The sequence below is a fragment of the Podarcis vaucheri genome (assembly GCF_965113315.1).
Source record: "Podarcis vaucheri genome assembly, chromosome: 7".
Taxonomy (NCBI): domain Eukaryota; kingdom Metazoa; phylum Chordata; class Lepidosauria; order Squamata; family Lacertidae; genus Podarcis; species Podarcis vaucheri.
In genome coordinates, this window is record NC_138765.1 from 10,106,297 (window position 1) to 10,132,438 (window position 26,142).

The following is a 26,142-nucleotide window of genomic DNA, read 5'->3' on the forward strand; positions in this document are numbered from 1 at the left end:
TCTTTTGCTAAGCCAGATGGTGCCCAGTTAACCCCCTTCTCCGCTTTAGACCTATTAGAGAGCAGATTAAGGGATGAGAGGCCGCGGCAGCTGACCGGGCTGGGAGGGGTCTGTGTACATGTGCGGGGAAGGAGAGGGGGGGGAGCCTCGCTTTGCTCTGCGTCTTGGGCCCAGGCAGTCAGAGACAAAACCACCACCCCCCACGCCGCTGCCGTCCACAGCAAGGTGGCCTTGGGAAAGATGCTCTAGAGGTACCCACGGTCAGAGTGATGGAGGCAGGAGTTGGCAGGGGCTAGGATGAGGCACCTGCTGCTGTTTTGAGCAGGCGTTTTCCAACTCCGCTTTAACAGCAGCCTGATCTGCAGAAATCAAGCCAGTGCAAATTCATTTCTCGTGGCGAGACAGTGGAGGGAATCTTGCATCTTCAGTGGTACCTCGGGTTAAGTACCGTATTTTTGGCTCTACAAGACTCACTTTTTCCCTTCTAAAAAGTAAGGGGAAATGTGTGTGCGTCTTATGGAGCAAATGCAGGCTGCGCAGCTATCCCAGAAGCCAGAACAGCAAGAGGGATTGCTGCTTTCACTGCTGTTCTGGCTTCTGAGATTCAGAATATTTTTTGTTTTGTTTTCCTCCTCCAAAAACTAGGTGCGTCTTGTGGTCTTATAGAGTGGTCTTATAGAGTGAAAAATACGGTACTTAATTCGTTCCGGAGGTCCGTTCTTAACCTGAAACTGTTCTTAACCTGAAGCATCACTTTAGCTAATGGGGCCTCCTGCCGCCGCCGCAGCATGATTTCTGTTCTTAACCCGAGGTACTATTTCTGGGTTAGCGAAGTCTGTAACCTGAAGCATCTGTAACCTCAGGTACCACTGTACTTTGCTTCCACATGCCCGACTGCTTTTGAAAGCCCGGAAGAAGGTCGATTGAAAAACAAACAAAACTGCGGGGCCGCCCCACACGCCGCAGCTGGGGCAGGACAGAACGGTGTTCTGGTCTTCTCCACATACCCTTGGGATTCATGGAGCACGCACAGACATCAACCTGACCCATCCATCCTCCCAACACCATCGTCACCGATTCCCCCCAGCACCAACAGAGAGGCTGCCAGGAAAAACAAATGAAGAAAATGGGGTTTTTTTTATTGCATACCTTATCTTTTTTATATAAAATCACATTTGCTCGTTCACTATTTACATCACGGCAGATGAGAGAGATCCGGTCGTGCATGAGGGGAAAGCCCCTCTCTCTGTCTTTCTGTTGTTGCTTCCTTTAAAAAATACACGCACGCAAGCAACGTCCCCCCCACAAGCCTCCCCCACCCACCGCCGATTCATGCGTTTTTCATCACCAGTCCGTAAAAAGGAGTCGTAGGCACAAGTTTCCGCAAACCGCACCGTTTTGCTTGCACCATTAGTTAAGTGTAGAGAAGAGAAAATATTTGCCGGGAGCCGGCGCATAGGAGGAAGGGGCGCCAAGCCCCTTCCTCCATTTCCCTCCCCCTTGCTCCTGCCCCATGGCTCCTGAGGGGCTGGGTTTCCCCAATCAGCCCTTAAAGCGAACGTGAGGCCCCGTCCTCTGAAAGCGAGGAGGGTGTTTTGTTTTTGAAAGCACCCACTGAATATTGCATGGTTAACCTGGGAGGTATTGTGGTCAGGCCAGCAGGTGGCATTTTCTCCTTGCTGCGTTGGCGACGTCAGGCCCGCCGAGGCCCCGATCCCCGCCCCAACCGGACCGGACCGGGAGCGCTCAGACGTAGGCGGACTCGCTCGACTGCGTCCGTCCGAGCGTAGGCACTTGGGCCAGCGAGGAGAGGTCCTTCTTGCGCACCTCGCAGATGGATTTCCGCCTGGCCTGCACCCCTCGGATGGCGGTCTTGATCTTGCGCCAACCGAGGTGGTTGAGTTCGGCCAGGTTGAGGAGGACGCAGATCCCACTCACGGCAAACATGAAGACGAGGAAGACTGTCTTCTCCGTGGGCCGCGACACGTAGCACTCCACCTCCTTGACGCACGGGTAGCGGTCGCACTCGAAAATGGCCGGCACGTTGAAGCCGTACAAGAAGTACTGTCCCGCCAGGAAGCCAATCTCCAAGGCATTGCGGAAAACCACCTAAAGCAGCGGGAGGGGAACAGGGTCAGGGATTGGCAGAGAGCGGCCTCTGCCTCCAGATACTAGTGAACTACAACTCCCATCATCCCTCACCGCTGGCTGCCCTGGCAGAGGACGATGGGAACCGGAGGCCCAGCAACATCCGGGGAGCCACAGCTTCTCTTTCCTCTATACAGTGGTACCTCGGGTTAAGTACTTAATTTGTTCCAGAGGTCCGTTCTTTACCTGAAGCACCACTTTAGCTAATGGGATCTCCTGCTGCTGCTGCTGCTGCCGCGCCGCTACTGCACGATTTCTGTTCTCATCCTGAAGCAAAGTTTTTAACCCGAGGTAATATTTCTGGGTTAGCAGAGTCTGTAACCTGAAGCGTATGTAACCCAAGGTACCACTGTAGGCCCTTTGGCGATTATCCTCACACTCATAATGACTCAGTGGCTTGTACAGTGGTACCTCTGGTTAAGTACTTAATTCGTTCTGGAGGTCCGTTCTCAACCTGAAACTGTTCTTAACCTGAAGCACCACCTTAGCTAATGGGGCCTGCTGCTGCTGCCGCCAGAGCCTGATTTCTGTTCTTATCCTAAAGCAAATTTCTTAACCTGAAGCACTATTTCTGTGTTAGCGGAGTGTGTAACCTGAAGCATATGTAACCTGAAGCGTATGTAACCCGAGGTACCACTGTATTTGCTCAATGCAAATCAGCAGGGGCCCGAAGCGAACAGAGTAAGGAACCTCCAAATTTTCCCCGTGGTATCTGTGCTGACCTTTCCTGCGAACTTAGCTTTCTGTCTCCTCCAGGTCCCCTTGGGAGAGATCAGCCTTGGGATGTATATGTGCTGAGAGCCAAGGAGCGACCATGGCCCCCTTGGATCTTCAGCTTAGTAGTTAGCTAGACCTGGAGAACCCTTCCCTACCCAAATATGCGCTTCTTCTTGAATTTTCCATACCAAATGTCTCTCTCTATGCGAGAGTGACAAGGCAAGGCTGCTCCCCCAGCAAGGACCTGCAAGGGCTTGGCTTTCAGCCGTGTGATAACTTTGCATCATCAATCAGCAATATTGTTCCTCAATTGCTGTGAGGGTCCACACTGTTTGGCTTTTTACTTTTTTGCACTGATTTGCTGCCTTATGTTTGGTGGAAGGTGTTAGCTCCTTTGTTCAAAATGCAGCGAATAAAGAGTGAGAGGCGGAACGAGGGAGGGAGAAAAAGCAAGTCAGGCAAGTTGGGTGGAAGGGAGGTGACTAGGAAGCCTACACCAGAGAGCAGATCTTCCATGCTGCTTCCCCCAAAAGTTTGGGCAAACCCTAGTCTGAGGAGGATTAAGCCCAACAGCTTCATCAACAGCTTCATGCAAGGGCACACCTCGGCCCCAATGAAATTTAGGAGGCCTGAACTTCATACAGGTGTCGCCAGGTGGAATCAGTACACCTAGGGTCCCAGGCTCAGTTGTGAACCATCTGTTGTATGATGGGGTTGTAGCCCAACAAAAACTGGAGATCTGAGTTTGAGAAACAGAGCCCTAGAGGGCACTGAGCAGGGTTGGGGGTCCAGGGCCCTAAAATGAAAACAGATGCCCTTTTTAAGCCCATTAGCAGAATTTGGATTTTTGAATGGACCAGCAGCTTCAGCTGGAGCTCTCCTTGGTCCTGCAACGTTCCTGTTTTCCGCTTCTGACTTTGACTTGGTCTCCTCCGCTGCCTGCTTTTAATATATCTGCCTGGCTTTGTGTAGGGGGGGACCCCCTCCCCACATGCCTGCCCCAAATCCAGAGGACGCCCGACACAGATCCAGCCCCAAATCAATGTGGGGCGGGGCTAATCTTTACTTTAAAAACCAGAGTTTCTCAAACTTGGGGTGTCCTCCTGTTTCCGAACTACAGTTCCCATCATCCTTGACCTCTCTGGTCCTGCTAGCTAGGGATTATGGGAATTATAGTCCAAAAACAGCGGGAGACCCAAATCAGAGAAACTCTGGTTTTTAGACTCTAATTTAAAAGACAATTGGGGGCGCTGTATCACCTTTCTTGCTCCCAGCAGGGAAGGCACTTGCGGGACGCTAATAATAATTGTAATAATAATAATAATAATAATAACAATAATAATAATAATAATATTTATTTATACCCCGGCCATCTGGCTGAGTTTCCCCAGCCACTCTGGGCGGCTCCCAATTGAGTGTTAAAAACAATACAGCATTAAATATAAAAAACTTCCCTAAACAGGGCTGCCTTCAGATGTCTTTTAAAAATAGGATAGCTGCTTATTTCCTTGACGTCTGATGGGAGGGCGTTCCAGAGGGCAGGCGCCACTACCAAGAAGGCCCTCTGTCTGGTTCCCTGTAACCTGTCTTCTCGCAGGGAGGGAGCCACCAGAAGGCCCTCGGCGCTGGGCCTCAGTGTCCGGACAGAACGATGGGGGTGGAGACGCTCCTTCAGGTATACAGGACTGAGGTCGCTAAATGGCAATCCCAGTTTGAAAAGCTGGTATCGCCACATCAAGTTCATCAGTTTTGTTGAGTTGATTAATTAGACTCAATCTAATTGGATTCTGAATAAATGGACAACTGACCGTTGCCGTTTTGAATTTCATTGCGTTGTTGTCTTCCTTAGCGAGTTGTGCACACCGCTGTCATGAATGGTGCTTTTTATAGGGCAAGGGGCATGGGAGATGAGGTTATGGAACCAAGCGAGTGGCAGGGCCCCCCCTCCACAAAAAAAGCTTGGGAACCACTGCACTGGTACATTCCCTGCTGGGCACCCCACCCCCTGGCAGCCCAACTCACAGAGACTTGAGGCTGCTTCCACCCAATTGGGCTGCTGGCTGAAACCGCACCCTGGCTGAATCCGCCTGAATCATGCGGTGTGAGTGCCTACTCTTAGCTCTATCCTTGCTGCTAACAAGACCCCCCCCCCATCCCGGAGAATCCAAACTGGTCATTGACAGGCCCCACCGGAGCCGGACAGCATGGGAGCTGTCTGGGGCACTGGAAAGACACATGGAAAATGTGTCTTGTGGTGCTCGGAGATGGTTGGATTTCTCCAGGTGGTGCTGGCACAGCGTGAAGCCTCAGCGCCACTCCTGCCTGCTGCCAACGCTGCCTCCCTTCTACGCTCGTTCTCGCCCCGCGCGTCTATAAATAAAACAGATGGTCACCATGTTGCCGCCAGACCCTCGTGCCCTTTTCTCTCGCGTAGGCTGCTGGGAAGTTCAGGACAACGCTTAGAGTCTGGGCTGCACATTCTCTGCGCTTAGGAAAAGGATCTGCATTCTGCAACCCGAATGCCGAAGTTTCCCTCTCTTCTTGTTCCTTTTGCATAAGGCTATATATATTTCTGCTGTTTCCAAGGAAGGGGGGAAAACCCCTTTGTCCACCAATCCCTGGCTCACCCTTGGACAATTAGAAATCCTGCTTGTCACACCCAGCCAGATAGGCGCGGTATAAATATTACATTTATTAAATTACTATTAAAGGTAAAGGGACCCCTGACCATTAGGTCCAGTCGTGGCCGACTCTGGGGTTGCGGCGCTCATCTCGCTTAATTGGCCGAGGGAGCCGGGAGACAGCTTCCGGGTCATGTGGTCAGCATGACTAAGTCGCTTCTGGCGAACCAGAGCAGCGCACGGAAACGCCGTTTACCTTCCCGCTGGATCTACTACTATTTATCTACTTGCACTTTGACATGCTTTCAAACTGCTAGGTTGGCAGGAGCAGGGACTGAGCAACGGGAGCTCACCCCGCCTCGGGGATTCGAACCGCCGACCTTCTGATCAGCAAGTCCTAGGCTCTGTGGTTTAACCCACAGCGCCACCCACGTCCCAAATTACTATTATCTTCCACCTAAAGTTGGAGCCAAGCAGTTTGCCCACATGCCTCACAGCCTGTCTTCTCATAGAATTGTAGAGCTGCTAGGAAAGACCAGGGTCATCTAGTCCCACCCCCTGAAATTCAGGAATCACAGCTAAATATTCCCTAATGGATAGCTGCCAGCCTCTGTTTAGAAACCTAAACGAAGCCGAGTCCGCCACCTTCCGAGGGCGTCTGTTCCACTGTCAAACGGCTATAACCGTTAGACAGTTCTACCATCAGGAAGTACTTCTTCATGTGGAGCATAGTTAAACTATGGAACTCATTGCCACCAGAGGCAGCGATGGCCACCAACCCGGGTGGCTCCAAAAGAGGACCAGACAAATTAATGGAGGAGAGGGCTACCAGTGGCCCCCAGTTCTGCCCTCGCAGCCAGAGGCAGCAATGTCTCTGAACAGCTGGGGCCCACCGGAGGGGAGAGCTGCTGTTGCATCTGGCTGGCTGCTGCAAGAACAGGACGTTGAAAAATCTTTTTTAAAAAAGAAAGAAAGAAGAAGAACAGGACGTTGGACCAAACAGGCCACAGTGTGATGGCCTGGGATTCGGACTCGGATGCTGACCCTGAGGAATCTCAGCCTGCACAGGAGTCCCCGCCTCCAGAACCAGCTGAGCCGGGGCTGGGGCTTGAGCCTGAAGGGTCCTCACCTGTGCTGGATCCTCAGGTGCAGGCACCAGCTGAGTCTGCTCTGGCTCCTGAGCTGATGGAGGACCCATTGCCTGCAGGTGCTCCACTCTCAGCCCCGTCAGGGGAAGGTGAGGTTGCCTCTGGGTCCGGTAACCCTCCAGCCTCTCCGGAGCTGCAGAGGCTCAGGGCAGAGAGGCGGAGGGAACTAAGTTCCCGCAGGAGGAGTGCTCACCTCCAGGCCAGGAGAGGCGAGTCACCAGAGGATCGGGGCCGCCCTATGCCTCGGGGCAGATAAAAGCCAGCCAGCCCCAGTCCCAAGTTGCAGGAGCAACATTGTTGGTAGCCTGTTCCTGCCTGCATCCTGTCCTGCTGTCCTTCCAGAGTTCCTGACCCCACCCGATTCCCTGCCTTGGACCCAGCTTCAGCTTTGATGGACAGCCTCCATACCGCACCATTGACATCGGAATGGACTCGGACCTCGCCTCTCAGTTAGCCCCGGGACCATCACACACAGGCTCCTCCGATTTTGTTCTGTCTGCCAGAATGTTCCAGTCTTTGCCAAGCGGGTGGGGGCCCTTGAACTACAATGCCCATGAGGCCCCGTCAGCTCAGTGTTCCTCCAACGAGGGCGCCGGGTTGCTGAAAGCTGCGCTACAGCCACGCAACGCCCGGCCGGGAGTGGGGGGAATGAATGCACCTCAAAGCAGTGATCGTAGAATCATCAAGTTGGAAGGGCCCCCCGAAGATCATCCAGTCCAACCCCCTGCAACACTGTCCCTTACGGGGATCGAACCTGCAACTTTGGAGTTATCAGCACCACGCTCTAACCAACTGAGCTACCCTGGTGGGTCGTGCCCAATGGATGACATCTAGAGCCAGCCTGAGGCAACCACTCTCCAGGCCTATGCACACCTTCACCTGGATATTGTTTTAATACTGACGTTGGGGACCGTCTCTGCTATTGCACTAGACTGGCGCAGGGGGCATGGGGTGGCACACAGAATTCTGCCTGCCAGCTAAGGGGATAGATGGCTGGGCACATTTTGCCGGATTGTGCGAGGCTATGATGCAACAACCTAGAATAGCATTGGCCGCACTTGCCGCCGCACCACGCGACGGGCTCCTGCACAGCTCCTCCCTGCAACCTCTCGGCCTTTTCACGAGCTGTTGAGCGAGTCCCCAGCCCCCCCAATCTTAGGGAGGGGTTGGGCATGCAGCAAGCAAAGGGGAGCCCTCTAGCACCCCGACTGACCTGGATGATGTAGAAGCGGGAGATGCCCTCCTGTCGCTTGACCTTGGAGCTCTTGGGGGGCCGCATGGGGGCGCTGGGGATCTCCTTCACCTCCAGGCAGTCGGGTTCCTCCTTGGAGGAGCTGTCCGGGTTCTGCACCAGGATGCCGTTGACGTTCTTCACCTTCCTGCCGTCCTTCTCCAGCAGCGGGTAGAGGAAGGAGTAGCGGCGGTCCCTCTGTTTGGCCGACTGGTGCACCGAGTAGGTGATGAAGCAGAGGCTGGGCGTGCAGACCAGGATGATCTGGAATACCCAGTAGCGGATGTGCGAGATGGGGAAGGCCTTGTCGTAGCAGGCCTGGTTGCACCCGGGCTGCAGGGTATTGCACATGAACATGGTCTGCTCGTCCTCGTAAACCGTCTCTCCCACGATGGCCACAATCAGGATGCGGAAGATCACCACCACTGTCAGCAGGATCCTGGCGGGATGGCAAGAGAGGAGAGCAGAGGGAGATATTAAGGGAGACTGTGGTTGGCCACTGTGACCACATAACACAGGTCCTAAAGTATCTACATTGGCTCCCAGTTTCCGAGCACAATTCAAAGTGTTGGTGCTGACCTTTAAAACCCTAAAAGGTAGAGGGACCCCCTGACCGTTAGGTCCAGTCGTGGCCGACTCTGGGGTTGCGGCGCTCATCTCGCTTTATTGACCGAGGGAGCCAGCGTACAGCTTCCGGGTCATGTGGCCAGCATGACTAAGCCGCTTCTGGCGAACTAGAGCAGCGCCAGGAAACGCCGTTTACCTTCCCGCTGGAGCGGTACCTATTAATCTACTTCGACGTGCTTTCGAATTGCTAGGTTGGCAGGAGCTGGGACCAAGCAACGGAACTCACCCTGTCGTGGGGATTCGAACCGCCGACCTTCTGATCGGCAAGTCCTAGGCTCTGTGGTTTAACCCACAGCGCCACCCGCGTCCCTACAGTACCACCCACATCCCTAAATAGCCTCAAAGGCCCAGTATACCTGAAGGAGCATCTCTACCCACATCATTCAGCCTGGACACTGGGGTCTAGCTCCAAGGGCCTTTTGGCAGTTCCCTCACTGCGAGAAGTGAAGCTACAGGGAACCAGGCAGAGGGCCTTCCCAGTGGTGGCGCCCGCTCTGTGGAATGCCCTCCCTTAAAATGTCAAGGAAATAAACAACTATCTGACTTTTAGAAGACACACACACACACACACACAAAATGCTGAAAGAGATCCTCTGAGATTATAGCTGCATAAGTGCCACACATCTCAAGAATAAGGTCCCCCTCTCCAGTACAGTCATACCTTGGATCCCAAACGCCTTGTGAGTCAAATGTTTGCCGCAAACCCAGAGGTGAGTGTTCCGGTTTGCGAACGTTCTTTGGAACCTGAACGTCTGGCGGAGCTTCCGATTGGCTGCAGGAGGTTCCTGCAACCAATTAGAAGCCGTGCTTTGGTTTCTGAACATTTTGGAAGTCGAATGGACTTCCGGAACGGATTCCGTTTGACTTTTGAGGTACCACTGGATAGATAGATACAGATAGATAGGTAGTGGGAGCTATGGTTTAACCCTCACAGGACTGTAATTCCCAGCACCCTTTAACAAACTACATTTCCCAGGATTCTTTGGGGAAAGTCTTAAATTTATGGAGCCAGGGAGTTGGGGGCTTCCTCGGAGCACCTCTTGGGAAACAGCTGAGATGCTGGATGAAAGCAGAAGGGCTTCCAAGAGCCCCAATCCACTGCAAGTTAAGAGGAATCGCCAGTGTGGTGTAGTGGTTAAGAGCGGTAGTCTCGTAATCTGGTGAACCGGGTTCGCTTCCCCGCTCCTCCACATGCAGCTGCTGGGTGACCTTGGGCCAGTCACACTTCTCTGAAGTCTCTCAGCCCCACTCACCCCACAGAGTGTTTGTTGTGGGGGAGGAAGGGAAAGGAGAATGTTAGCCACTTTGAGACTCCTTAGGGTAGTGATAAAGCGGGGTATCAAATCCAAACTCCTCCTCCTCCTTCTTCCTCTGCAAATGAATTCAGATTTCATTGCCCGGGCAAAGAAAACTGAAAGCAACATTGCGGGTGCAGTCTAATACCCATTTACCTGAGAGCCAGTGGGGCTTAACTTTTGAGTGGACGTATATAGGACTGCACTGTCAGGTATGCACACAGTAGAGACAGTTTGAGAGACTATATACCCAGGAGAGCTTCAAGGGCACGAGGGAGACTTGGGTTTCTGCAGCGACGCAAATCTAGCAAGTGAGTCAATTTGCGCACTTCAGAGGAGGGGAGGAGGGGGAGAACAGAAGTTGCTTTTCGCCAACTCCGCAGTTCCCATCAGAGCTGCAATATCGAGGAGGGGGAGAAGGGAGGGTGAAATTGAACCTAAGGACAGGACGCAGAGTTTTTTGCCAGTAGCACTGGTAAGGAAGATGAATGAGAAAGCGCTGGGATTTGGCACAGAGAAGGATCGGAGAGCAAAAGCAAAATGCAGAGAGGGAGATTACATTCTGAGAGGGTAGGAAGGTGGAACAGAGACTATTTGGGCAGCCTGGGTAGCTGGATTTTGTGGCTCGCAGTCCGGCAGGAGCAGAGCGATGCTCACAGTTCAGACCGCCTGTCCAGAGGATCATAAGAATAGTAGAATTGGAAGGGATGTTGTTTAGTCGTTTAGTCGTGTCCAACTCTTTGTGACCCCCTGGACCAGAGCACGCCAGGCACTCCTGTCTTCCACTGCCTCCCGCAGTTTGGTCAGACTCATTCTGGTAGCTTCGAGAACACTGTCCAACCATCTCGTCCTCTGTCGTCCCCTTCTCCTTGTGCCCTCCATCTTTCCCAACATCAGGGTCTTTCCCAGGGAGTCTTCTCTTCTCATGAGGTGGCCAAAGTCTTGGAGCCTCAGCTTCAGGATCTGTCCTTCCAGTGAGCACTCAGGGCTGATTTCCTCCAGAATGGAGAGGTTGGATCTTCTTGCAGTCCATGGGACTCTCAAGAGTCTCCTCCAGCACCAGAATTCAAAAGCATCAATTCTTTGGCAATCAGCCTTCTTTATGGTCCAGATCTCACTTCCATACATCACTGCTGGGAAAACCATGGCTTTAACTATATGGACCTTTCTTGTGCAAAGCAGATGAAGGGAGCTCCCTGCCCCAAGGAGCTGGCAATTTAGAATGCAACACAGGATGATTCCCCCCCCCCCCCAGAAAGGAGATTCTGACTAAACATCAGGAAAAACTTTCTGACAGTAAGAGATGTTCGACCGTGGAACGATCTCCCTCAGGAGGTTTGGACTCTGCTTGGAGGTTTTTAAGCAGAGGTTGGATGGCCGTCTGCCATGGATGCTTTAGCTGAGATTCCTGCATTTCAGGGGGTTGGACTAGATGACCCTCGGGGTCCCTTCCAACTCTACAATTCTCTGATTCACAGGTTCGTACCCTTTTCCAAAGGGTACTTCCTTGGATCTTGCGGTTCCACTGCTAGGCAAACCTAAGTTGCTGCAACATTGGCATCAGGAAGAAGGTGCAGTTACGTCCATGGAAAAGTTTGCCTTCTCCCATTTACAAAAACAACACAAAATACACAAATAAAATGTGACAGCACGGATTTCATCCATTCATTCAAATATTTGTCCTACTGGGTTTCAGGGTGGTGTAGGATCCATCTGTATCGTCGCTCGGGGAGAGAGCAGCTGCTTTGGATTCAGAAGGGTCCAGGTTGATTCTCCAGATAGGAGAAGACCCTGGCCTAAAAGCCTGGAGAGCAACTGCCAGTCAGTGTAGACAGTATTCAGCTAGATGGGCCCAGTGGCCTTACTCATTCTAAGGCAGCTTTCAATGTTCCTATGTAATGCAGTCAAGCACAATGATTAAAAATAAGACTAAGCCTTGGACCATTTAAACTGCCTGGGCGAACCGTGCAATTGTAGGCAAGTCACTTTTGGGAGGCCTTTGTATCCCATGAAGCTGCGTGCACAAGAACAGCACTGTTCCTGTCTGATATTTACATCCGAGAAAGGGTTCTGCCCCAGAAGCTATTTCCTGGGCCAGCATGCCTCTGAGCACATGCAAAGTGTCTCTGTCTCAAGACAGTTCTACCAATTCTTGTCCATTTACCAAAACCAGCAGCATGACTTACAGGCAGGATGGAGGGCCGATCTCTCAGAAATGGTGCACCCCTGCTTCTAAGATTTAAGCCTTGGGCAATTTGTGTCTCCTCTAAGAATGGGGCGGGGAGGTCTTCATAGGTTAGGAATGGAAACGGCAAGGGGTGCACAAATGTTGAGGCGCATCGCCTAGGCTGGCAAGGTCCAAACACATCTCGGTAGGCTGTGTTTAAGGACACAGGATTCTGTGTTTGTTTCCCTTTCCCACCTATCTACTCCTATTTCTAGTTTTCATTTCGCACTGGGAATTTGTTGCGTGGGCTGGATCCTGCGCGTGCCTCTGAGTCCTGGCTCTTGTGTGCTAACAATCTGAAGTTTTGGTTGAAAGACCTCTTGGTCTGAACTGAGGAAGGAAAGGGGAAAAAAACTCAGTTTTGGGCACACCCAACCACATCTCTTTTTTTGGGGGGGGGGTCATTTAGCCTTCTCAGCTTGCTTGTCTTATAAAGGCAACGTCTGGCAGGAGTAGCAGTTTGCTAAAATGCCCCCCTACACACACACACACACAGAGAGAGAGAGAGAGAGCACGCACCAAGAGAGAATGAGTTTGATGGGCCAGGGTTCCCACAGATAACCATTACCGTATTTTTTGCTCTATAAGACTCACTTTTTCCCTCCTAAAAAGTAAGGGGAAATGTGTGTGTGCGTCTTATGGAGCGAATGCAGGCTGCGCAGCTATCCCAGAAGCCAGAACAGCAAGAGGGATTGCTGCTTTCACTGCGCAGCGATCCCTCTTGCTGTTCTGGCTTCTGGGATTCAGAATATTTTTTTTCTTGTTTTCCTCCTCCAAAAACTAGGTGCGTCTTATGATCTGGTGCATCTTATAGAGCGACAAATATGGTATATTGTTTTCCCACCAACCTGGCACCCTCCAGATCTTTTGGACTACAAATCCCATCAGCCCCAGCCGGTGCCAGAAGCTGTAGTCCAAAATATCTGGATGGTACCAGGTCCACGAGGGTGGCTAAAATTATCAAAAAGCAAACCTTGGTCAAGCCCTGCTCACATGGTGCTGATTGCGCCAAGGTTGTAGGTTTGATCCCCATAAGGGACAGCTGCATATTCCTGCATTGCAGAGAGTTGGGCTAGACGATCTTTCCGGGTCCCTTCAGACTCTGTGATGCCATGATTCATCACTCAAAACAAAAATATTTGCAAAGGAAGCTGCTGAGCGACAACATACTAAAAAAGTTCAAATGGATTTGTTTGAGAGGTAAGGTTTTCTTTTCCGCTAGTGTTGAATGAGCTCAGCAAAGGTAGAAAGACTGTGTTGTCGCCACTAGCTGCTGTTGCGAACAAATGCTCATTGCACTTGTGTTTATTTGGGCTTTGCACAGAAAGGTCACAGGCAGGACCTCATATTTAGCGACCTTCTGACCCCGCCATTGACATTTCTTCCCCTTCTCCTCCATATAAGTATTATAGACCACTTTTTCAGAAAGATGGGTTTGCAGGCACCACTTCAAGATGGGAAGAGGCTGGGTTACACAGGCTGTTAGGAGGAAGGCTTCATTCCACAGGAAAAGAGCAGAAGATGTGAAGGGACAAAAAGCACCGGGACATCAAATCTTGTGTGCGATTTTGTGTGTGAGGAATGAAGAGAGCAAAAGGGAGACAAGAAAATTTAAAGGCCAAAGACACCAAAAGCAGAAGTTTAAACTGTACAGGTGGTTGAAGGGACATTCTCTGGGACGTCCCAGTGGCCTCTTCTGCATCATCTTGGGTTGGTTGCCCTTGGAGACGGGATGCTGAGATGGATGGACCACTTATCTGAGCCAGTCTCCTGGGTGCTGAAGAAAGGATGCGTTGCCCTTTCTTCTTTCACCTCCCTGTTTATGCTTCATCTCAGCACTCCCCACCCCTGCACACCTCTTAATTCCTGTTAATTGCATCCTCCACCCACCCACACAGTCCCCACTGCCCACCTGCCTGGCTCGCTCTTCCCCACCTCTCATTATATACTTATTTCTATTGCATTTATATCCCCCACCTTTTTCCTCCAAGGAGCTCATGGTGGCCTCCATCCTCTTTAATCCCCACAACCACCCTGAGAGATAGGTTAGGCTGAGAGCAAGTGACTGGCCCCCAAGGTCACACCCAGAGATATCTGTGCGAGTGGGGATTCGAACCCTGGTCTCCCGGGTCGAAGTCCAGCACTCTAACCACGACACCACACTGGCTCTCAGTGTGTAGCCTTTGCTTACAAAGACGCTTGAGTGTGCTGAGCTTCTGCCCATGCTGCCCTCCCCAAACCGTGGGCTGCCTCTCTTGTGAGATGCTCCCCATGCAATTAGTTCTGGTGGCACTGCCGCCCCCAATAAGAAGGGAGAGAAAGGGTGATGGAGAGAGGGTCAAAGAAGACAGCAGTGGAGGGAAGTGGTCATATTAGGGAGACACAGTGGCTTCATGAGGCCACCCCAAATATCCCTTAAAACAGAGGGGGGCAACCTTTGGCCCTCCAGCCCCACCTAGCAGGAGTGACGGGGGGGGCGTGTAGTCCTGCAGGATCTGGCAGGCCCCTGGAACTATTGGAAGGAGGCGATTATCAGCCTGCCAGAAACCTGTTGTCTCTCTATTCTTTCACACATGCTTTCTTTCCTTTTTTCTTTTTTTTGGCCAGTCCCCATTTACAGAGTCTGTGTATTGTTTGGTTTCTCAAAAGATAAACCTGTCTGAGGGGTAGCCCTCTGATGGGAGCATCCTAGAGGTGGCTGGGAAGCGGTTCGCTGCAGCTGCTTTGCTGCGGGTCGCAAACACTCTGCACATGCCCATTGACCTTTTGCCTACCTTTCTGTCCATCCCCACATACACCTCTGTGGGTCTATGGTTCCTGTCACACCTGCCTCTCCCACCCTCTCTTTCTGCTGCATCTCCCGCTGCTGTGGAAACTTATAGATTGCAGTCTCCTTGGATCAGGGACCTGTCTGGGCACCCTGTAAAATACCCACAGGTGTGATGCTGTGTCACATTATGCCTCGGGCAGTGCCATGTCTCAGGTCCAACAGCCCTTGGTTCAAGTCAAAAGAATCCACCTGCCCATCATTTTCCTCTCTGGCGGGAAGGGATAAGATTTCCAGATTTGGCAAACGCCATACCCACAGGTAGGAACTTCTTCTCTTCTGCTCTGCCAAGCACCAGAGAAAGCCAGGCTGCCAAGCTGATACATTTTGCCTTGATGTGCTTGTCTGCCCTTCAAGAATTACTCCACCAGCCTTTCCTAACTCTGCAAGCCACTCTGGTAACAATTTTAACAATCTTCCAGACGGCTATCTGGGCGATTCTGTTTTAGATCGTATGTTTGGCACAAGCTTTCCAATACAGAGGGGAAGAATGTCTGCACCTCTGGAAAAGGGCAGGTTCAATCCCCCGGCATCTCCGTGCGTGAAGCCCTGGAGAGCCGCTGCCAAAGTGTGTAGGCAATATTGAACGAGATGGACCCGACTCGCTGCATAGCTCTGACTTTAATACACATACGGCCCACCCGGCATCTGAGAGAAGGAGCTATTAAGTCTGTGGGAAGCCTGTGCGAAGCCTTTCCGGCGCTGCAGGGTTCTTCGGAGACCCGGCGGTGGGGAATCCCTGCGCCGCTTGCCCCCGGCAGGACCGCGCGCTGGAAGGGAAGGGGACCCGGCGGCGAGGAAGCGCAGAGAGCATCCTTCCGGCTCCGCCAAGCCGCACCAGCTCTCCGGGTGCTCCTTGCAGAAGGGGGAACCTGACGCGGCGCTTCTACCCTCCGCGTAAAAACGCACCAGCCGGACTCTCGCCAAGCCAAGGGCTCCTGAAGGGGGCTTCCCAGAACAGATCCCTTTCTAGGAGAGAACGACCCGGGGACGGCAGGCCCAGCTGGGCACCCAGGGAGGCGAAGCAGCAGCAGCAGCAGCTGTGGTTCAACCCCTGCAGCTTCTGTCTTTGCCCCGAGGCCCCTACAATGGCCAGCCGCCCCTGCCGGACATGCCCCCCGCCTTGGCTGTGCAGAAGCCCACCAGAGACCCTCCCTCTGGGACTCAGGCGTCCGGGCTCCCAGCCCTAACCGAGCCACCTTCCCAACTTTACGCGCGGGGCAGATCCTGCCGGGTCGTCCGTTCTTCCCTGCGCTCGCTCGCTCGCTCGCTCTCCTTGCCCCGCCGGTCTCGCCAAGCGGCTCGCCCTCTCTCTCTCTCTCTCTCACCTGCCTATCATGGTGGAATGCTGTTGCACCGCAGCCTCCAGCAGCCTTTCCAAAATGGTCCACTCTCCCATCGCTCCGGGCTGCACGGGTCTCCCCGCATCCGAGGGCTCCGCCGAGGGATGGTCGCTGCCGCAGCCGCCGCCGCCGCCGCCCGCCTAGTCCGCCGAGTCCTGCCCGCGATCGCCCTGCTCACAGCCGGCCCGCCGCCGTCGCCATCAGCTGCGCGCAGCGGCGCCCCGCCTGGCGCAGGAGGCGCGGGCTGCGGGGGCATCCGGAGCAGCAGGGCGACGAGGAGGACGCGGAGAGCAAGAGGAGGAAGAGGCCGCCGTCGCCGCCACCGTCTCCCCCGGTGCCCTGCTGCTGCTGCTGCTCATGCTGCCACCGGGGACCGGGGGAGCCTCTCTCCGCGGCGCGCCGCGCTCGGCTCCGTCTCCTGGCGCCACCTGGGCGCGCGTGTCAAGGGCGGAGAGGCGGATTAAGCGCCGGGCGGGCGGGCGGGCGCGCGGGAGGGAGGCAAGCAGGGACGAGGGCGCGCGGAGGGGAGGGAGGGAGGGAGGGGTGGTGGGTGGTGCGCGCCCCACCACCACCACCAGGGAGGAGGAAGAAACTGCCCACCGCCAGGGCTGCGCAAGCAGCAAGTCCCTGGTGAGGTCGGAGCAGGAAGAGGACTCTGCGGGAGGCGACGCCTCGATCCTGCAGCCCCGGCTCCGGGAAGACCACGCCGGACGCGGGCGGGCGCGCGCCGGGGTGGCCCGGCGCCAAGCTGCCGCTCCAGGGGGTCCGGGGAAGGGCGAGCTGGTTAGGGGGGTGGGGTGGGGTGGGGGGTCTCGTGCAGGCTGCTGGGGCGGGGCCTCGTGGGTGGAAGGCGATTTGCAGAGGGGGGAGCGGGAGGTGGCTCCCCAGCCGGGGCAACTCACGGATCAAGAGAATTGTGCAGTGGCGTAGCGTGGGGGGTGCAGGGGGGCCGGCCGCACCGGGCGCAACATGGGCGGGGGCGCGCTCGTACTTGCAGCTCTCTGCCCCCTGCTAAAATCCATGGGTTAGGGGCGCAAATTACTTGCCTTGCCCCGGGTGCTGACAACCCACGCTACGCCACTGGAATTGTGAATATTGCGAATCTATAGTGAGTAGGGACGGCTCTCTCTCACGAGCTGTATATGCGCGCACGCAGGCGATAGGGTAACCGTATCCAACTTATGCGTTGGTTCCGCGCGGTGTAATTTCGAATTCCTCACTGCTCCTACGGCTATTGCAACTCCTTGGCAGTCCAAGGCCCGTGCAGGGGGGGTCGGGGGGGGCAACTGCCCTCACGAGTGAACCACGGTTGTGTTTTTGTGGTTGCATCCTTCCCTGGGGGCCCCATTGTGAAGGGCAGGTAATAAACTGGAAGCATAATAATCACCAGCCTCCGTTTTAAAAAGAGAGAAAGTTTGCTGTAGCGCAGATGCGAGGCGAAAGGTCCAGGCGATGGAAACTCCCTCTTCCACCACCCCCTCCGCACCACTTTAAATATTTTAAGTCGCGCGCGCCCCCACCCCACCCCCAAGCCTATTTCTGCGGGTGTCCACTACACTATTATGATCAGTGTAGGAATGTTGTGGCGTGCATTCAATGGCACGCGCTGCGATTGCTGCGAGCGCGCGCCCACACGTGCACGCACACCTTGCAGTATTTCCGCTGCATTCATTGCTGCAGTCTATTAACAGACACAAACGCAGGGAGAGATGGACGGAGAGCTCACAGTGTTCTTGCCGGGTGGTTAAGGAAGCGCCCCACCACCACCGCCGCCCAGATGACGGGGAGTTGCAGGATTTATGCAGGGGGGGGGGCGGAGGCGGAAGCGTGTTGCACACGCACAACACACACACACACACACACACACACACACACATGTTGCAGTATTGAGAGGGTGAGAGAATTGCGGAGTGTCCGAGACACTGCTGTTGCAAGGTCTCCCTCCAGCCCACCCCCACTCCACTCTGTGCACACAGACACCAGGGATTTCGCTTTGGGCCACTCCGTGAAACCAGCGTCCCCGCGGCTCCAGGACTCGATCCTGTCCCGATCGCGGTGCGTGGCTTAGATACAGGAGAGGAGAAAGTGGATTCTGCAGCCACCTTTTTCTCTGTCTCTCCTCTTCTGCCCATTGTGCCAAGGTCCAGTGTCCCTCCTCTGCGGCTACTCCAGTGGCGTAGCGTGGGTTGTCAGCACCCGGGGCAAGGCAAGTAATTTGCGCCCCCTAACCCGTGGATTTGCGCCCCCTAACCCTAACCCCCAGATGTTGCGCCCGGTGCAGCCCGCCCCCCCTGCACCCCCCACGCTACGCCACTGGGCTACTCATTCTCCTTCCCTTTAATTTTTTTATATTTTATTAGATTTGTTTACCGCCCTTCATCCAAAGACGACAGCTGGGATAGCTCAGTCAGTAGAGCAGGAGACTCTACATCTCAGAGTCCTGGGTTCAAGAGTCCTGGGTTCAAGGTCTTTTCCAACTCTATCCTGTGATCACAGGGCACTTCGCAACATAAAATATTGCCTCCCCTGGATCTGATCCTGGCCCGAAGGCTGTTGCAATGGGCCAAGTCTGACATTCTCCAGGGTTTGATTTGAGCAGGGCTCTAGGACCAGTTTTCTGAGCCCAGGACATCCACCTCTCATGTCAGATCCGGGGAGCCAGAGATCGGTCACACTTTGCCGTGACCAAGCTCCCAAGCTTGGCAGGATAGGGAGCAGGCAGGCAGGAACTGGCTTCTTTCTCAAGGCCTGGGGTCTCTCCAGAGGAAGGAGATTTTGCGGAGCTCCGCTCCCACCCCCAAGGTGTCACCAGAGAAAGAGCCATTAATGAACGGCTCCCATTTACTGCTCTTGCGGTGAAGGCAAAACCTGACTTCCATCCCTGAGATTCTGCTGCAGATTCTTCACTGGCAAGGATCTCTTGCGTAGCAAGGGAAGAGGAACGTGCAAAGTTATTTTGTACTTTGTACATGCTCAGAAAGCATATAAATACATTGCAACAACTGCCAGACAGGTGGCTCCTAAAGGTAAAGATAAAGAGACCTCTGACTGTTAGGTCCAGTCGTGGACGACTCAGGTTGCGCTCTAATCTCGCTCTATAGGCCGAGGGAGCTGGCGTTTGTCCGCAGACAGCTTCCAGGCCATGTGGCCATCATGACTAAGCCGCTTCTGGCGAACCAGAGCAGCACACAGAAACGCCGTTTACCTTCCCGCCGGAGTGGTACCTATTTATCTACTTGCACTTTGACGTGCTTTCAAACTGCTAGGTTGGCAGGAGCAGGGACAGAACAATGGGAGCTCACCCCGTCGCGGGGATTCGAACCGCCAACCTTCCGATCGGCAAGTCCTAGGCTCTGTGGTTTAGACCACAGCACCACCCGTGTCCCATGTAGGTGGCTCCTAGTGTAATCCAATTATTGTTCTTCCAAGTGGAATTGGAATTGACTTTCCACAATCTGAGGAGCATTAAACTTTTTCTGTACATGTGACAGCCCTGGAGATATTTGAAGGTGGCTGTCATAGCTCCTCTCAGTCTCCTCTTTTCCAGGCTAAACATACCCAACTTCCTCAACTGTTCCCGATAAGATTCTTTGGAGTAATAGTACCGCTCTATTCTGCCTTGGTCAGACCACACCTGGAGTACTGTTCTGGGCGCCACAATTTAAGAAGGATGTTGACAAGCTGGGAGGTGGGCAGAGGAGGGCAACCAAGATGATCAGGGGTCTGGAAACCAAGCCTGATGAGGAACAGTTGAAGGAGTTGAATATGTTTAGTCTGGAAAAGAGGAGACTGAGCGGACATAGGATAGCCATCTTCAAATAGCTCAAGGGATGTCACACGGAAGATGGAGCAAGATTGTTTTCTCCTGCTCTGGAGGGTAGGACTCAAACTAATGAATTCAAGTTATGAAAAAGGAGATCTTGCAAACGACCACAACTTTACAGTATATGGCAATAATGACTTTTTCAGACGACCTTCAGCCCAAACATGCATTTGGAAACCCACTTTTTAATTTTGCACGATGCATTTGTGTTGGGGGCCTTCCTGCAGTTGTTGGGCTCCCTCAGCTGCAGGCAGCCTGGCCAGTGGTGAAGGATGATGGGAGTTGTAGTCCAACAACATCTGGAGGGCAGGTGCCAAGAATGCAGTCCTTTTGGCTGGGCAAGAACTATACCCACAGCTCCACCTGGTGGCAGAATGGAGAATTGCACACATCATTAGGAGCAGAAGTTTTCTGCAAGTTGCATTCTTGGCTCAGATGTTTTGGGCTTTCAATTGCGTGCCAAGTTTCTTACCGTCCCACTGACAAATCTTTGCAGCGGCAGGAAAAACCACTGCATTAAATCACTGTGATTGTCCATGTCTGGAGATTTTCTGCCAATAAATTTTCTGTGTGTGTGGTTTCCCCCCCCCCCCAGAGTCTGTTGGGCAACCGCTAACACCGAATCTCAGTTATAGGTGGCTGAAAACTGGCAAGACTTTGTTTGACACAAGTTTTGGATGCAAAGGCTCAGCCCCTGAACATGTGAAACAGCAGGGTGTCTTTGGACATGTGCACAGTGCATTTCTCCCAGCGCTAAGCAACTACAGGTGGAATGCAGGTACTTCCTGGTGAGGAATGGGTTAATGAAAGAAATATAGGCAGCTCGAGTGAGTGAGTCAAGACTCATGCTACAGCAAAGCCTTCCCCACTGCCACCAACACAATCATCTAGGTCACACACATTTTGTGGGTGTGGGAATGTGAGCAAAGTTTTGAAAATGAAACAAAATCCTCAGCTGCAGAGACGTTGCCATCATTTTGCAGGCTGAAAAACGCTCAGCTGTGAATGCTTGCAAGACCTTAGACATGAACTGTATACTAGTTCAGATTTACCAGAGGGATCCTCACTAATCTGCAAAGTTTGTAATGCATGTGGATGGGGCAAATATCCTTTGTTGTTGTTGTTTAGTCGTGTCCGCCTCTTCGTGACCCCATGGACCAGAGCATGCCAGGCACTCCTGTCTTCCACTGCCTCCCGCAGTTTGGTCAAACTCATGCTAGTAGCTTCGAGAACACTGTCCAACCATCTCGTCCTCTGTCGTCCCTTTCTCCTTGTGCCCTCCATCTTTCCCAACATCAGGGTCTTTTCCAGGGAAAAGTCTTGGAGCCTCGGCTTCAGGATCTGTCCTTCCAGTGAGCACTCAGGGCTGATTTCCTTCAGAATGGAGAGGTTTGATCTTCTTGCAGTCCATGGGACTCTCAAGAGTCTCCTCCAACACCAGAATTCAAAAGCATCAAATATCCTGGGGCAAATTCAACCTGTAGAACCATACAGTTGGAAGGGACCCCTGTGGTTATCTAGTCCAACCCCCAGCAATGCAGGAATCTTTGACCCAACATGGGGCTCGAACCCACAACCCTGAGATGAAGAGTCTCATGCTCTACTGACTGACAAGGTCCCCTTCATTGACAATGCTTAGGGAATCACAGTGAAGATACCTCTGGGGCAGCCTCGCTTCCTTAACCTGGGACCCTCCCAATTTTCTCAATTAAAACTCACATCAGTCCCAGCCAGAGTAACAGCAAAGTATCTGAAGGCCACCAGTTTGGGGAAAGTTGCCTGGCGGGGGGGAGGGGGGTCATTTCCACGAGGAATGTCAAGAAAGCATTTGCCAGTATGTACTGACCTTACAGAACAGAAAACAGCTAAGATTGCCAACTTTCTTACTGACCCTGCTCCTCTGCCTTTCGCTGCAGCCTGATTTGCGCAACTTAAGCCGTTTAAGCCTTCTGCCTGGCCCCTGCATTTTCGCTTTATATCCAGAAAGGCTTCGCTTGCTAAATTTGTGCATGAAAGGCTGCCGCTGTTAAAATCAGAGGAGGAGAAGGGCCAGGAAGAAAGTTGGCAGGCCTAACGGCAGAAGAGGGAGCCAACTTTTAAATTAAAGTTTGCAATCCAGCCAATGTCGGGTTTTGGATGTTTGAGTTTCAGGCGCAGGGTGTGCAAACACCGGTTGAAAACAGCTTCCAGATTGGGTGTCAATCTCACCCCAATAGTTGCTGCCAGGCCTGTAAAGGTCTGGGTGGATTCCTGTCGGTCTTGGGTGCTCCCTAGATTTAAAGCCTCGCTTGCTTCCCTCCCATATTCATGGGAACTGTAGTTCTGTGGGGGGAGGTAAACTAAAGTTCCCAGGATTATTTGGGGGAGGCTGTGTATCTGCAGAGTCATATGACCAGAGCTGGTCCCTAGAGCTGGATCCGTGCAATCTGTGATCCTCAAACCAAGCTGAATGCCACTCCCTGAGATCACCCCAAGGATCATGGGTAGGCAAACTAAGGCCCGGGGGCCGGATCCGGCCCAATCACCTTCTAAATCCGGCCTGGGAATCAGCATGTTTTTACATGAGTAGAATGTGCGCTTTTATTTAAAATGCACCTCTGGGTTATTTGTGGGGCATAGGAATTCGTTCATTTTCCCCCCCTTCGAAATATAGTCTGGCCCCCCACAAGGTCTGAGGGACAGTGTACCGGCCCACTGCTAGAAAAGTTTGCTGACCCCTGATCCACATCGACTGTTTTGTGGCTTGCTTGGAACTGATGGACGGAGCTCACTGGCGCTCTTCTTAGACCACAACACGGCTGGTGGTTTGTGTGTGTATGACTCTGCAGCTGTGCCGAAATGGAGCCTTCTCATCTCTGAGGAGAGACCACCTGAATCACCTCTCCAGGTGCTGTTGCCGCCTCAGAGATCCTGGGCGACGTTGCTATGGCGACGGCAAGGTGGCAGCGTGGTTGCCTAGGCCTGATGTGACCCGCTTCTTAGATTCTCATTAGGTGGGCTCAGAGCTCTTTGTCAAGGGAGTTAGCCGGGGCAACGGAGGGGAGATTATATATATTTTATCCATCCGCTCCTTCCTTCCTTCTCCTGAACCTGAGTTGCCCTGGATTTCCGAGGGACGGAAATAGGCTTGGGAGTTTGTGTCAGGGAGGAAGAGAGTGGTGGACACTGGCATTCTTTTCAATTCAAAACAGGCCCTTTATCTTTCCTAATCTGATTGAAGCAGCGGCCTGAGGGGTCCCTCACAGCCCTGCAAGGTGAAGGCCTGTCTGGAAAGCCCCCAAGGCTGAAGAGAGCAAAATGGGGATATACCGGTAGCTATATCAGAGGAAGTGGGAAGGAACCCAGCAGGGGACTGAGGTTGTGTATATATTTAAAGCACACACACAGAGTGCAAGAATTCTGGGAATGACAGTTCTCTTCTAGGATTAGCTCAGTCGGTAGAGCATAAATAATTTTGTTGTTGTTTAGTTGTTTAGTCGTGTCCGACTCTTCATGACCCCATGGACCAGAGCACGCCAGGCACTCCTGTCTTCCACTGCCTCCCGCAGTTTGGTCAAACTCATGCTGGTAGCTTCAAGAACACTGTCCCACCATCTCATCCTCTGTCGTCCCCTTCTCCTTGTGCCCTCCATCTTTCCCAACATCAGGGTCTTTTCCAGGGAGTCTTCTCTTCTCATGAGGTGGCCAAAGTCTTGGAGCCTCAGCTTCAGGATCTGTCCTTCCAGTGAGCACTCAGGGCTGATTTCCTTCAGGATGGAGAGGTTTGATCTTCTTGCAGTCCATGGGACTCTCAAGAGTCTCCTCCAGCACCAGAATTCAAAAGCATCCATTCTTTGGCGATCAGCCTTCTTTATGGTCCAGCTCTCACTTTCATACATCACTACTGGGAAAACCATAGCTTTAACTATACGGACCTTTGTTGGCAAGGTGATGTCTCTGCTTTTTAAGATGCTGTCTAGGTTTGTCATTGCTTTTCTCCCAAGAAGCAGGCGTCTTTTAGTTTTGTGGCTGCTGTCACCATCTGCAGTGATCATGGAGCCCAAGAAAGTAAAATCTCTCACTGCCTCCATTTCTTCCCCTTCTATTTGCCAGGATATCCTGCCCTCCCCAGCCGAAGCCAGGCTCAGAGTGGCTAACAACTGTAAAGTAATACAGTAATCTAAAATCAATTCATTCTAAAATCAGTTCAAATCAAATCAATGGCAACCATTGGGCTAGAGTTCTATGAGGATTACCAAAGGAGGGGGTCAGACTGTGCCTTGGCCAAAGGCCTGGTGGAACAGCTCTGTCTTGCAGACCCTGCGGAAAGATGTCAAGTCCCGCATAAGACTCTTAATCCTAAAGTCATGGGTTCGAGTCCCACATGGGGTAAAATATCCCAGCGTGGCAGGGGGTTGGACTAGAAGACTCTCAGGGTCCCCTCCAAATATACTGAGTCGCAAAGTGATTTCATGCTCTTTATTCAGCTCATAGTGGTGAGAAGGAATGAATGAATGAATGTCCCCTCACAGTATCTGCTTTATATACATTATTTACACAATGGGCTGCACATGATTGGTTAATTCTGGAATTCTACTGTAAGCCAATCAGGTTGTGGATTCACTTCTATCTGGAGCAGGATTGGGTGGTTCCTGCCAACCAGTCATACTGCTGCATTGTTCTAGGACCAATCAGACTGCTGCATTCTGAATCCTATTGTTCTAGGACCAATCAGACTGCTGCATTTTGGATCCTATTCAACTCAGTACATAACACCACCATTCTATGATTTTTTGAGGTGGCCTGCTTTAAATGTATGGTGTCTATGCAGCCTCACACCCTAATCCTGTTTTTTCTTCCCCTTTTCTGGGAGTGGGATGATGGTGTTGAGTCTCATTGAATTGAAAGTAACTTTCTTTGTGGAAATCATAAATCAGACTGCAGATCTGCAGCTTACCAGTATTATTATTGTTATCGTTACTAAAAAAAACTTATATATCGTCCTTCATCCGCAGATCTCAGCAGTTCCCAGCCCTAATAATAACAATAACAATAATAATAAAATTTTTATATTCCGCCCTCCCCAGCCGAAGCTGGGCTCAGAGCGGCCAACAACAATAAAAGTAACACAATTTACATAAAATCCCAATCAATTAATTGAAATGCCTTCTAAAATCAACTCATTCTACACAGTAAACGCCACTGAGTTCAGGGTGTATCCCAAAAAGTCTGTTTTGAACCGCAATCAGCCAGTCCCACTGAAAGAAAAGACCTAACTCCGTCCAATGGTAGATGTTGTCCAAAACAGTTCAGGGAAAACCTCGCTAGAAAGTGATGGAACCTGGGAATTATAGTTCATATAAAATAAGCTTTTAGATTTGCCCAACAACAACAGAGCTTTCCGGTTGCGTCCGCACAAATACGTAAGGGTGTTCTGGGCGTGTGAAGAGATAGGTTCAAAGGACTTGTTCAGAGCTATGGTTCCCCTTGGCAAACTCCAGTTCCCATGATTTGAGCAGGGGCGGCAATGTGCTTTGCAGCATTTCCAGAGATGCCAGTCCTTTCTCCAAAGGCCTGGCGAAAGGGCTGGGTGGCGCAACCCCGTCTCCTTTTTTTGAGTCATCACTCAAGAACGCGGGCGTTGGGGCGCCTGGTTCACAAAAGCTTTGTTTGCCTAGCGAATGGAGTGTCTTGCCACCGTCTCTGCCAGCTGGCTCTGGGGAGCAGACGGAGGCCGAGACGTTTGTTGGCCGGCTGCCTATCACTTTGAGGTGTGCGAGGTTGCTTGTCCCTGAATTTTGCAGCGGGTCTCTGCTGCGGCCAATACCAAAAGCCTCCTTCAAAGAGGGCTGGTTTTCCAAACACATTTTCTTTTTAAATTTTGTTTATTTGGCTTTTTATAATATTCTTTGCAAACTTAACTAAAAAAGAAAGAAAAAACAGAAAACAAAACAAAACAAAACAAAAGGTTCCTCAAACGTTTCTTTTGCCACTTGGTTCGAAATGAATTCTCTTTTACTTGTCTATAATTCTGAGTTGATTTTTCAGCAATAGCTAGAGACCAGATTTGATTATACCGGGAAATCCTTATTTGTAATCCCTCTAAATATTTCCATCGTCTGGTGATTCTGATCAGGAAAGTGCCGCTTTCTAGAT

The 26,142-nt window shown here is 52.2% G+C and overlaps 1 protein-coding gene across 2 annotated transcripts; it reads right to left on the minus strand.

Moving 5' to 3' along the window:
* Positions 1–1,118: 1,118 nt before the first annotated feature.
* LOC309536919 (gap junction delta-2 protein-like) lies at positions 1,119–16,581 on the minus strand. 2 transcript variants are annotated; one of them, XM_082231316.1, is made up of 3 exons: positions 16,174–16,581; positions 7,848–8,304; positions 1,119–2,109 (listed from the first exon to the last, which is right to left on the minus strand). In XM_082231316.1, the coding sequence occupies exons 2-3, from the start codon at positions 8,220–8,222 to the stop codon at positions 1,747–1,749; spliced, it is 738 nt and encodes a 245-aa protein (XP_082087442.1). In that variant the 5' UTR covers positions 8,223–8,304; positions 16,174–16,581; the 3' UTR covers positions 1,119–1,746. The 2 variants fall into 2 exon arrangements, with proteins under 2 accessions (XP_082087442.1, XP_082087441.1); XM_082231315.1 differs by having other exon boundaries at positions 16,170–16,581.
* Between the last annotated feature and the right edge of the window lie 9,561 nt (positions 16,582–26,142).

What these genes read in the sequence shown, in the direction of transcription:
- LOC309536919 (XM_082231315.1), bottom strand. Translation starts at nt 16,240, where the DNA reads ATGGGAGAGTGGACCATTTTGGAAAGGCTGCTGGAGGCTGCGGTGCAA. An exon ending in CATTCCACCATGATAGGCAG is followed by an intron (nt 8,305 to 16,169) that starts GTGAGAGAGAGA and finishes CCATCCCGCCAG; the next exon opens with GATCCTGCTGACAGTGGTGG. An exon ending in CCCGCTTCTACATCATCCAG is followed by an intron (nt 2,110 to 7,847) that starts GTCAGTCGGGGT and finishes CCGCTGCTTTAG; the next exon opens with GTGGTTTTCCGCAATGCCTT.